Below are 11,518 nucleotides of genomic sequence, written 5' to 3' on the forward strand. Positions count from 1 at the left end.
GATTTCTCTAAGGCAGTGCCTTAGACCACTGCTCCACTCAGAAGACCCCTGTGTCCAAATTTAGCTGAAAGTCTACTAAAGTGTGACTTTGTTCTTGTGTTTCTTGGCTATTTACATCGTTTTCTTCACACACTAGGTTTTATTTCAATGTTAGTTTGAGCTTGCTCAACTGCTAGCGAAGAGACATGTCAGAGAATCTCATCTCTCACAGACAGACATGTGAGTCCCACCGTTACAATGGTAACGTCCCGCCCCTTAAAGGGGCAGCTGAAATGTTTTGTCTCACCTAAGTGACTCAAATATTTGAGGGTACATTGTAATTGATTCAGCATGGAACACTCCAAAAACCAAACGTTTTTCCATTTCTTAGAATAAAAACACTCTTCCTCATACTTTTATTGTGCACCTACATTTTATTTTTGTCCTCGTAACTTTTTCAACTTAGGAGCACATGTGCACCTTGTAAAAAAATGTCAGCATAGATCCCTGTCCTACAAGAAGGATACTACTAATACAGAATAAGCCACCAATCAGCTGTTTACAGAGAGCTTGCCCTCTGCTGGCCCCTGCCTCTGTAACTCAAATGCAACGTCCCTGTCTGTTACTGTTACGAGGTCCAGAGCCTGCTGGTTTTCTGTTCTACCTGATAATTAATTGCACCCACCTGGTGTCCCAGGTCTAAATCAGTCCCTGATTAGAGGGGAACAATGAAAAAAACACAGTGGAAGTGGCTTTGAAGTCTAGAGTTGATTTTGAGGGGGCTATATGATCACATTTTCACAGTAGATGATAAATATGTAGGTGAATATCTGGAGTTCGCATGGCAAGGTCAGTGCAGCTTTAGTAGCGCCTATCTCCTTATAGAAAACCCCCTCATGGCTAGCATGGCTTTTCAAAACATATTTTTCAATATTGTCAGAATGGTTTCATTAGGACAGTCACTTGTAGGGCTACACTAGGACTCCTCATGAGGTCAACAATTAGGCTAATCCTCTCTCTCTGCTCTTACAACTTCTGTCCACATGTGATACCAGAACGATGACGGTCCAGATGTCCGAGCCGGATCGGGGGATATTTTATTAGTCCACGCCACAGAAACGGACCGCAAAGGTATTTATGACCTCTGTAGTACACCCCCCTCCCCCTATTACATGCACTCTGTGTCCACTCAGATGGAAGGTACAAGTTATATCCTTTAAGAATCAATGGGTGTATATATATACACACTACCGTTCAAAAGTTTGGGGTCACTTAGAAATGTCCTTGTTTTCGAAAGAAAACATTTTTTGTCCATTAAAATAACATCAAATTGATCAGAAATACAGTATAGACATTGTTAATGTTGTAAATGACTATTGTAGCTGTAAGGCCAGCATCCCGGAGTCGCCTCTTCACTGTTGACATTGAGACTGGTGTTTTGCAGGTACTATTTAATGAAGTTGCAATTTGAGGACTTGTGAAGTGTCTGTTTCTCAAACTAGACACTAACGTACTTGTCCTCTTGCTCAGTTGTGCACCGGGGCCTCCCACTCCTCTTTCTATTCTGGTTAGAGACAGTTTGCGCTGTTCTGTGAAGGGAGTAGCACACAGCGTTATACTAGATCTTCAGTTTCTTGGCAATTTCTCGCATGGAATAGCCTTCATATCTCAGAACAAGAATAGTCTGACGAGTTTCAGAAGAAAGTTATTTGTTTCATTTTGAACCTGTAAACGAACCCACAAATGCTGATGCTCCAGATACTCAATTAGTCTAAAGAAGGCCAGTTCTATTGCTTCTTTAATCAGAACAACAGTTTTCAGCTGTGCTAACATAATTGTAAAAGGGTATTCTAATGATCAATTAGCCTTTTAAATGACAAACTTGGATTAGATAACACAACGTGCCATTGGAACACAGGAGTGATGGTTGCTGATAATGGGCCTCTGTACGCCTATGTAGATATTCCATAAAAAATCTGCTGTTTCCAACTACAATAGTAATGTACAACATTAACAATGTCTACACTGTATTTCTGATCAATTTGATGTTATTTTAATGGACAAAAAATGTGCTTTTCTTTCCAAAGCAAGGACATTTTTAAGTGACCCCAAACGTTTGAATGGTAGTGTAAATTATCCATGTGTAGTCCAAAAATGGATGTAGCAACTAAGGATTCTAGCTTTTACTAGTACTGCTTTTCTATAATACACCCAGACTTTCCTTCCTCCCAAATAGAGCTCTGGGGAAGCGAGAGGATATTCAGTAATCTCCTTTGTGGTCTTCTTTTCCAGATCTTGTCTTGTACTGTGAGGCTTTCCTGACGACGTACAGAACGTTCATAACCCCAGAGGACCTTATCAAAAAGCTGCACTACAGATATCCTTTCCATGCTTCACTTCTCACATGTGGACCCAAAGAGTTTCCTCCAACAAAGCCTGCTTGGTTGAGACAATGGGGAATGGGTAGCAAAATCCCTACCACATCACTCCCCTAGTCGTATACACTCTGAATACTGTAAGATGTGTAATATACTTTGACTTAACACCTCCACACATACACCAGGTTTTGTCACTGCCCAGATACCTTCAAGAAGAAAGTCAGCAAAAACACCTTCTTTGTTCTTGTCCGTGTGGTGGACGAGCTGTGGTGAGGTCTCTAGCCTGCCATTTGACCAGAAGTCTAGCTATCAAAAATCTGCAAAGAAAAGTTTGTCCTTCAATGACTGTGCAAACAAAGACAATTCTTATTCACTTTTCCTTTGGTCTGTTTCTGGTAAAAGGGGGAGGGGTTAACCAGTCATGATTACAGAAACGCAAACTCGTCACTTTTTGGCTATTTTCACTGTAGACCCGAAGAAGAAGAACATTTTGGGGGGTGTCTGTTTCTCACATCAAAATAATTGACCGAGCACAGAATGCATCCCTACATGTCCTACAAAGAGAATATCAATCAGAGTTCAGAGCATGATGTCAGATATGTAATATCAAAATGAGTGCTTCATCCAATATCAATGTGTGACAGCTGTGATCAGCCAGCCGCATCCCCTACCAACCAATAGCCTGCTCGGTTGTCTGCTCTTTTTGCGCATATCCATCAGTTTTCAAATGTAATTTAGCCGTGATGGCAAGCTGGTGTGTGCAGAGAGTGATAGGACTTCTGTTACATTTGTTTAATTATTGGAGCAGCTCGCAGCGCATGTAAACACCTCCTCGGGTCTTTTTCCACCTCCACCACCCTCTCTCATACCCTTCTCATCTCTCCATCCCCTTGGCTGTGTGTGTGTGTGTGTGTCAGTCTGGTGGAGATGACGGAGGACATCCTGATGCAGCTGATGGACTTGGTGTTCAGGCTGGTGTGTAACGGTGAGCTGAGCCTGGCCCGCGTCCTCCGCACAAACATCCTGGACAAGGTGGAGCAGAGGAAGCTGCTGCGCTACACCTACTCGCTCAAACCACTGGCCGCAAGAGGTGTCGCCGCCAGGTAGGTCCGCCCACAATTAGTGGACGAGGATACTGTGACAGCTAAAACGTCACGTCACTTCTCTCTGTATAATGGATCAATAAAGATTGTATTGCAATGTATTTTGTATTGTTTCAGAGAATGTTACTGCTTGCAGAGGCATTTAAAAATGTTCTGCGTGACAGTGAAGGATTTCCTTGTTGTGTTCTGAACATCAATGTATCACAGTGTCTAGTTCTATCTTTGGCCATATTCACTTTCTTCTAATTTCCTCCCCCCATTTCCTGTTTGAAACTTTAGACCTGGGACCCTGCACGACTTCCGAAGTCATGAGATCGCCGACCAGCTAACTCTCCTGGATGCAGAGCTCTTCTACAAAATTGAGGTAGCTCATCCAAGCATGTTTTTCTCCTCCTCCTGTGTATGCTGCCCCTCTGCCTAAAAAGTATTTATTTGTGTCTCTCTCTCTCTGGACAGATCCCTGAGGTGTTGCTTTGGGCTAAGGAGCAGAACGAGGAGAAGAGTGCCAACCTCACACAGTTCACAGAGCACTTTAACAACATGTCCTACTGGTAAGCCTGCACCTCACATCTTCTCTTAGTCACCACGCTGCTTCTCTTGTTCACTGCAGCACTTCAGTTCACTGCCCTCTCTCCGAGAGGAAAGCAGCCAGGTCTGGAGAACATGTGATGAAACTGATGCATCTCTCCCCCTTCGTGTCTCCCTCAGGGTACGCTCCATAATCATTCTGCAAGAGAAAGCCCAGGACCGAGAAAAGCTCCTCCTCAAATTTATCAAAATAATGAAGGTATGCCTTTTGAAATGTGGATACTTGAGCAAACAGTTGTTTTGGGCGTGTTTGTTGAAAAAGCAACAAATTCTCAGGTGCATTTTAAGACGGTCTCCCTCCACTCTCTTGCAGCACTTACGGAAGCTAAATAATTTCAACTCATATTTGGCAATATTATCTGCCTTGGATTCAGCTCCCATCCGAAGACTGGAGTGGCAGAAAACAACCTCAGAGGTGAGATAGACTGTGGTCTAATCGATGTCCAAAGATTGCTCCGAAACATCAATTTATTGTAAAAAAAAGAGAGAAAAAAGTGTAATCCCAGCAGTTCTTTTTACCTTTATTTAACTAGGCAAGTCAGTTAAGAACAGGTTAACTGCCTGTTCAGGGTCAGAACGACAGATTTGTAACTTGTCAGCTCAGGGATTTGAACTTGTAACCTTCCGGTTACTAGTCCAACGCTCTAACCACTAGGTTACCCTGCCCCAAAGTTACTGTAAGGTAGCTCTAATATGAACTCTCTCTACACATGTTGGTGTTGTTTGATGTTAACATGGACGACTGTCACTGTTCTCTTTACAGGGCCTAGAGGAATACTGCACGTTAATAGACAGTTCCTCGTCGTTCCGGGTATACCGAGCGGCACTGGCAGACGTGGAGCCCCCATGTATACCATATCTGTAAGTCAACCTGCTGGTTTAAAGTGTATGCACTTTGCTGTTCTGTAACTCAACCTGCTGGTTTAAAGTGTATGCACTTTGCTGTTCTGTAAGTCAACCTGCTGGTTTAAAGTGTATGCACTTTGCTGTTCTGTAAGTTAACCTGCTGGTTTAAAGTGTATGCACTTTGCTGTTCTGTAAGTTAACCTGCTGGTTTAAAGTGTATGCACTTTGCTGTTCTGTAAGTCAACCTGCTGGTTTAAAGTGTATGCACTTTGCTGTTCTGTAAGTCAACCTGCTGGTTTAAAGTGTATGCACTTTGCTGTTCTGTAAGTCAACCTGCTGGTTTAAAGTGTATGCACTTTGCTGTTCTGTAAGTCAACCTGCTGGTTTAAAGTGTATGCACTTTGCTGTTCTGTAAGTTAACCTGCTGGTTTAAAGTGTATGCACTTTGCTGTTCTGTAAGTCAACCTGCTGGTTTAAAGTGTATGCACTTTGCTGTTCTGTAAGTTAACCTGCTGGTTTAAAGTGTATGCACTTTGCTGTTCTGTAAGTTAACCTGCTGGTTTAAAGTGTATGCACTTTGCTGTTCTGTAAGTCAACCTGCTGGTTTAAAGTGTATGCACTTTGCTGTTCTGTAAGTTAACCTGCTGGTTTAAAGTGTATGCACTTTGCTGTTCTGTAAGTTAACCTGCTGGTTTAAAGTGTATGCACTTTGCTGTTCTGTAAGTTAACCTGCTGGTTTAAAGTGTATGCACTTTGCTGTTCTGTAAGTTAACCTGCTGGTTTAAAGTGTATGCACTTTGCTGTTCTGTAAGTCAACCTGCTGGTTTAAAGTGTATGCACTTTGCTGTTCTGTAAGTTAACCTGCTGGTTTAAAGTGTATGCACTTTGCTGTTCTGTAAGTTAACCTGCTGGTTTAAAGTGTATGCACTTTGCTGTTCTGTAAGTCAACCTGCTGGTTTAAAGTGTATGCACTTTGCTGTTCTGTAAGTTAACCTGCTGGTTTAAAGTGTATGCACTTTGCTGTTCTGTAAGTTAACCTGCTGGTTTAAAGTGTATGCACTTTGCTGTTCTGTAAGTTAACCTGCTGGTTTAAAGTGTATGCACTTTGCTGTTCTGTAAGTTAACCTGCTGGTTTAAAGTGTATGCGCTTTGCTGTTCTGTAAGTCAACCTGCTGGTTTAAAGTGTATGCACTTTGCTGTTCTGTAAGTCAACCTGCTGGTTTAAAGTGTATGCACTTTGCTGTTCTGTAAGTTAACCTGCTGGTTTAAAGTGTATGCACTTTGCTGTTCTGTAAGTCAACCTGCTGGTTTAAAGTGTATGCACTTTGCTGTTCTGTAAGTCAACCTGCTGGTTTAAAGTGTATGCACTTTGCTGTTCTGTAAGTTAACCTGCTGGTTTAAAGTGTATGCACTTTGCTGTTCTGTAAGTCAACCTGCTGGTTTAAAGTGTATGCACTTTGCTGTTCTGTAAGTCAACCTGCTGGTTTAAAGTGTATGCACTTTGCTGTTCTGTAAGTTAACCTGCTGGTTTAAAGTGTATGCACTTTGCTGTTCTGTAAGTCAACCTGCTGGTTTAAAGTGTATGCACTTTGCTGTTCTGTAAGTCAACCTGCTGGTTTAAAGTGTATGCACTTTGCTGTTCTGTAAGTTAACCTGCTGGTTTAAAGTGTATGCACTTTGCTGTTCTGTAAGTCAACCTGCTGGTTTAAAGTGTATGCACTTTGCTGTTCTGTAAGTCAACCTGCTGGTTTAAAGTGTACACACTTCGCTGTCACAAGTGATGCAAATGGATTTGCACGTCTACCATTTGTATTGCTTACTTTGCATTTCTCGTCTTTACTGTTTCTTGTTTTTTTTCCTCACTCGACACACAGGGGTCTTATCCTCCAGGACTTGACCTTTGTCCATCTGGGCAACCCTGATCAAATCAACGGGAAGGTCAACTTCTCCAAGCGCTGGCAGCAGTTCAACATCCTGGACAGCATGAGGCGCTTCCAGCAGGTGTATGTATACAGTGGTCAATCTGGCTGTCACTCTCATACAGCTTTATGTTCAACACACTTTTCTTTCACGTAACTATTTGTTAAATCATTGGCCCATCTTGGAATTTTAGATTTTCCATTAACTTTTACCACCTTTGCAATGTTTAGATGGTGTTTTCCCTCTCTCCCAGGCATTATGATCTGAAACACAACGACGATATTGTCTCCTTCTTCAACGACTTCAGCGACCACCTGGCAGAGGAGGCTCTGTGGGAGCTGTCTTTGAAGATCAAACCTCGGAACATTACACGGCGCAAAACAGAGCGCGAAGAAAAGACATAGGAACATGTCCCACTGTATTGGGCCTTGGGTCAAACTCTTCATGATTACAAGAGACTACAAACGAGAACTGTGAAGGCAGCTAAAAGACTGGGATGTTTTTTTGTTAGTAGTTTACAGGACCTCTCCGACTTAGGATTCTCTGTTGTGGATTGCACTGGGTCTCAGTCCGTGTGTGAGTAAAGCCAGTGGGATAGACACTGTGCAGAGCACAAAGTGTTGGGAGGCTCGCAAAAAGATTCCTCATGTTCACCTTTGTCGCCAACCTCATCCACCCAATGCCATATTATGGGTATAGTCCAAGCATTTCAGGATCTCACAACCAGAGACATTGTCCTGACTAAAACCATATCATACTGATGTGTGCCATGGGAAACACCACTCAGTTTAGGCTTCTTTTTTTATATGGGACACCAGACCTTTTTTTGATGACAAACTGGGATACCATAACGCCTGACATGGCAGAGAACCGCTGTTGGTGGTGCAGAACTTTGAGGAAAATACCTCAAATCACCTGGGTCTGCTTCACGACTACTGGTGGTAAAGATATTACTGATGCACACAAGACTGAATTGTGTAGTTCAAGGAAGTGTTGTATGATACTGTCTGACTGATGCAATGCAGTTTTCCTTTTGTTCTTTAAAAGGATACTTCAGAAATGGGGAGAAGTGATATGAAGTTTATAAACAGTACCAGTCAAAGGTTTGGACACACCTACTCATTCAAGTGTTTTTATTTGTACTATTTTCTACATTGTAGAATAATAGTTGATATCAAAACTATGAAATAACAAAAAAAAATGTTTTACCTTTATTTAACTAGGCAAGTCGGTTAAGAACAAATTCTTATTTACAATGACTGCCTACCCCGGCCAAACCCGAACGATGCTCCCAATCACAGCCGGATGTGATACAGCCTGGATTCAAACCAGGGACTGTAGTGATGCCTCTTGTACTGAGATGCAGTGCCTTAGACTGCTGTGCCACTCAGATCCCACATATGGAATCATGTAGTAACCAAAAAAGTGTTAAACATGTCAAAATATATTTTATATTTGAGATTTTTCAAAGTAGCGACCCTTTGCTTTGATGATAGCTTTGTACACTCTTGGCATGCCTTAAAAGTTAATTTGTGGAATTTATTTCCTTAATGCAATTGAGCCAATCAGTTATGTTGTGACAAAGTAGGGGTGGTATACAGAAAATAGTCATATTTGGTAAAAGACCAAGTCCATATTATGGCAAGAACAGCTCAAATAAACAAAGAGAAATGACAGTCCATAATTTCTTTAAGACATGAAGGTCAGTCAATCTGGAAAATGGTAAGAACTTTGAAAGTTTCTTCAAGTGCAGTTGCAAAAAACCATCAAGCACTATGATGAAACTGGCTCTCATGAGGACTGCCACAGGAAAATAAGACCTAGAGTTACCTCTACCTCCTGTGGTCTGATGAGTCCAAATTTGAGATTTTTGGTTCAAACCGCCTTGTCTTTGTGAGATGCAGAGTAGGTGAACGGATGATCTCCGCGGTTCCCACCGTGAAGCATGGAGGAGGTGTGATGGTGCTTTGCTGGTGACACTGTCAGTGATTTATTTAGAATTCAAGGCACACTTAACCAGCATGGCTACCACAGCATTCTGCAGTGATAAGCCATCCCATCTGGTTTGCGGTTAGTGGGACTATCATTTGTTTTTCAACAGGATAATGACCCAACACACCTCCAGGCTGTGTAAGGGCTATTTTACCAAGAAGGAGAGTGATGGAGTGCTGCATCAGATGACCTAGCCTCCACAATCACCTGACCTCAACCCAATTGAGATGGTTTGGGATGAGTTGGAAAAGCAGCCAACAAGTGCTCAGCACATGTGGGAACTCCTTCAAGGCTGCTGGAAAAGCTTGTTGAGAGAATGCCAAGAGTGTGCAAAGCTGTCAAGGCAAAGAGTAGCTACTTTGAAGAATCTCAAATATAAAATATTTTGATTTGTTTAACACTTTTTTGGTTACTACATTATTCCATGTGTTATTTCATAGTTTTGATGTCTTGTTCTACAATGTACAAAATAGTCAAAATAAAGAAAAACCCTTGAATGAGAAGGTGTCCAAACATTTGATTGGTGTACTTAAAAACCGAACGAACACCTCATGAGTGGCGCATAGGTCTAAGGCACTGCATCGCAATGCTTGAGGCGTCACTACAGACCCGGGTTCGATCCCAGGCTGTCACAACCAGCTGTGACCAGGAGTCCCATAGGGCGGCGCGCAGTGGGCCCAGCGTCGTCCGGGTTAGGGGAGGGTTTAGCCGGGAGGGGCTTTACTTGTCTCATCGCGCTCTAGCAACTCCTTGTGGCGGGCCGGGTGCCTGCAGTCTGATTTCGGTCGTCAGTTGAACAATGTTTCCTCCGCACATTGGTGCAGCTGGGTTCCGGGTTAAGCGGGCGGGTGTTAAGAAGCGCAGTTTGGCGGGTCATGTTTCGGCGGACTCGTGACCTGACCTTCGCCTCTCCTGAGCCCGTTGGAGAGTTGCAGTAATGAGACAACATTGCAATTGAATATCACAAAATTGAGGAGAAAAAGGGGATAAAATAGAATATAAAATAAAACAAAAATGAACAAAAAGGTGATGTGATTTGTGTCAAGGGATCTATACATAGCAGTGAACATTACAGCAATCATAAGTGGACCTTAGGCAAGCATGTCCATATCAAGTCTCTCTCAAAGACTGAGGGACACCTCAATGCCAAATGAAGCAAATACAAGATGGCACATTATCCCTTGACAGAATCAACCCTACCAGACCATAGATCCCTGTGCAAGTAAATAAAACCTGCAGTATTTCTACATTTTGTGTGTGCATTATTTATTCCTCTCTGCCGTAGTCATCCCGTGCAGTGTGCAAATAGATGGCATCAAGTAAGCATAGAATGAATGGAGGGTCAATGGAGGTTTTCCTGATGAGTAAAACATTTCTAATGGCAATCATGCCTGAAATATGACAGTCAGAAGCTCAGTCAGAACATACTTGGAAAAATCTGTCCCGCGCCATTGGACAATTTTCTCCCCATTTCATTGAAGAAGTGAACCTTTTGAGTCTCAAATTGATTGCAGTACCAAAGTCAGTGCACCAATGTATTCCAGTGTAACCACAGGAGATTCCCTAAAAACACCACTTCGATACAGCTACAACCGGATGCAACTTTTTCGGAGCAAGTTAGAACTTAAGCAGCAGGTTTGGAGAATTAGGTTAGGGTTAGTGAAAATGCTCTTCTAACCGTCTACAAAGTCACTTCCAGTTGTAGCTGTATCAAAGTGCCGTTTTTAGGGAGTCCCGGCCGCAGGGCTGTCCATCCGTGAGACCAGAAATCAGTAGTCGACTTGAGGGTCTGCTGCTGTGGAGACAGCTTCTAATTGTCTAAACTTAGGGAGATTCTCATTTGGTCAAAAGACCATCCTCTCCTCGACGACTCAGTCCTCTCCTCCGTGACCTGGAAACCGATAAGTGGTTGAGTAGTGTCAATTAGTTAGTAGGCGACCGGAAGAGTGTCCTCACCACCTCCCGCCAAGGAAGCACAAGGCCTTTTCTCATTTGGGAAAAAGTCTGTCCATTTCTCCTCCGTAACCCGGAAACCGATAAGTGGTCGAGGAGATGTCAATTCATTAGTAGGCAAATGTAAGACGTCCTCCCCTTCTTGATAACCACCGGTCATCGAGGATATTCATGTGTGTCCTGAGTCCTCCACAGAAGTGGTTTAAAATTTGCCACACACCCTCTGAATCAGCTTTTGTTTTGGTCGGAGGAAAGCATGCACACATTTTAAAACAATATGCTACTTATAGTTTTATCTATAAAAATTGCCAAACTAACTTATGACAACACATTTATTCAGGGTTCTACCACTGTAAACGTAATTTGAGTTGAGTTATTTCATACAAGCGCATTGTCCACATTCAGTCTCCTCGCCACCTCTCCTTGATTGCCTTTTACAAATTGAGGCGGGAGGAGAGCGGACGCAGGAGTTGAGCAAATCAAATTGAGAAAAGGCGTAGTGCTATCTGGGTGTGTCGTCCCTACCCTTCCCTCATAAATAAGTACTACTCAACACTACTATACAAAACCTACTGGTTTTACTACATGATTGCTTTTGAGATGTGTATAAACCACTGCTACTTAAGTCGTTTTTGGGGATATCTGTACTTTACTATTTAAACTACTTTCACTCAATATATTTTCCCTAAATTATGTCAGTGTTGGAGTGTGCCCCTGACTATCCGTAAAAAAAAATATTTGTGTGATCTGATTTTCCTA

General features: G+C 42.5%; 1 protein-coding gene across 5 annotated transcripts in view; it reads left to right on the forward strand.

Annotated features, from left to right (window-relative positions):
- Positions 1–8,023, forward strand: part of LOC110525335 (rap guanine nucleotide exchange factor 1) — a 52,105-nt gene extending 44,082 nt beyond the window's left edge. For all 5 annotated transcript variants that reach the window (XM_036979473.1, XM_036979474.1, XM_036979475.1 and 2 more), the window contains 11 exons: positions 1,035–1,110; positions 2,272–2,356; positions 2,534–2,626; positions 3,275–3,460; positions 3,740–3,824; positions 3,917–4,011; positions 4,169–4,247; positions 4,362–4,463; positions 4,812–4,909; positions 6,769–6,897; positions 7,068–8,023. In XM_036979473.1, coding sequence (XP_036835368.1) covers positions 1,035–1,110; positions 2,272–2,356; positions 2,534–2,626; positions 3,275–3,460; positions 3,740–3,824; positions 3,917–4,011; positions 4,169–4,247; positions 4,362–4,463; positions 4,812–4,909; positions 6,769–6,897; positions 7,068–7,218 — 1,179 coding nt within the window. In that variant the 3' untranslated portion in view covers positions 7,219–8,023. The remainder of the gene's footprint in view (positions 1–1,034; positions 1,111–2,271; positions 2,357–2,533; positions 2,627–3,274; positions 3,461–3,739; positions 3,825–3,916; positions 4,012–4,168; positions 4,248–4,361; positions 4,464–4,811; positions 4,910–6,768; positions 6,898–7,067) is intronic.
- Positions 8,024–11,518: the final 3,495 nt, after the last annotated feature.

The sequence above is a fragment of the Oncorhynchus mykiss genome, chromosome 6 (assembly GCF_013265735.2).
Source record: "Oncorhynchus mykiss isolate Arlee chromosome 6, USDA_OmykA_1.1, whole genome shotgun sequence".
Lineage (NCBI taxonomy): Eukaryota > Metazoa > Chordata > Actinopteri > Salmoniformes > Salmonidae > Oncorhynchus > Oncorhynchus mykiss.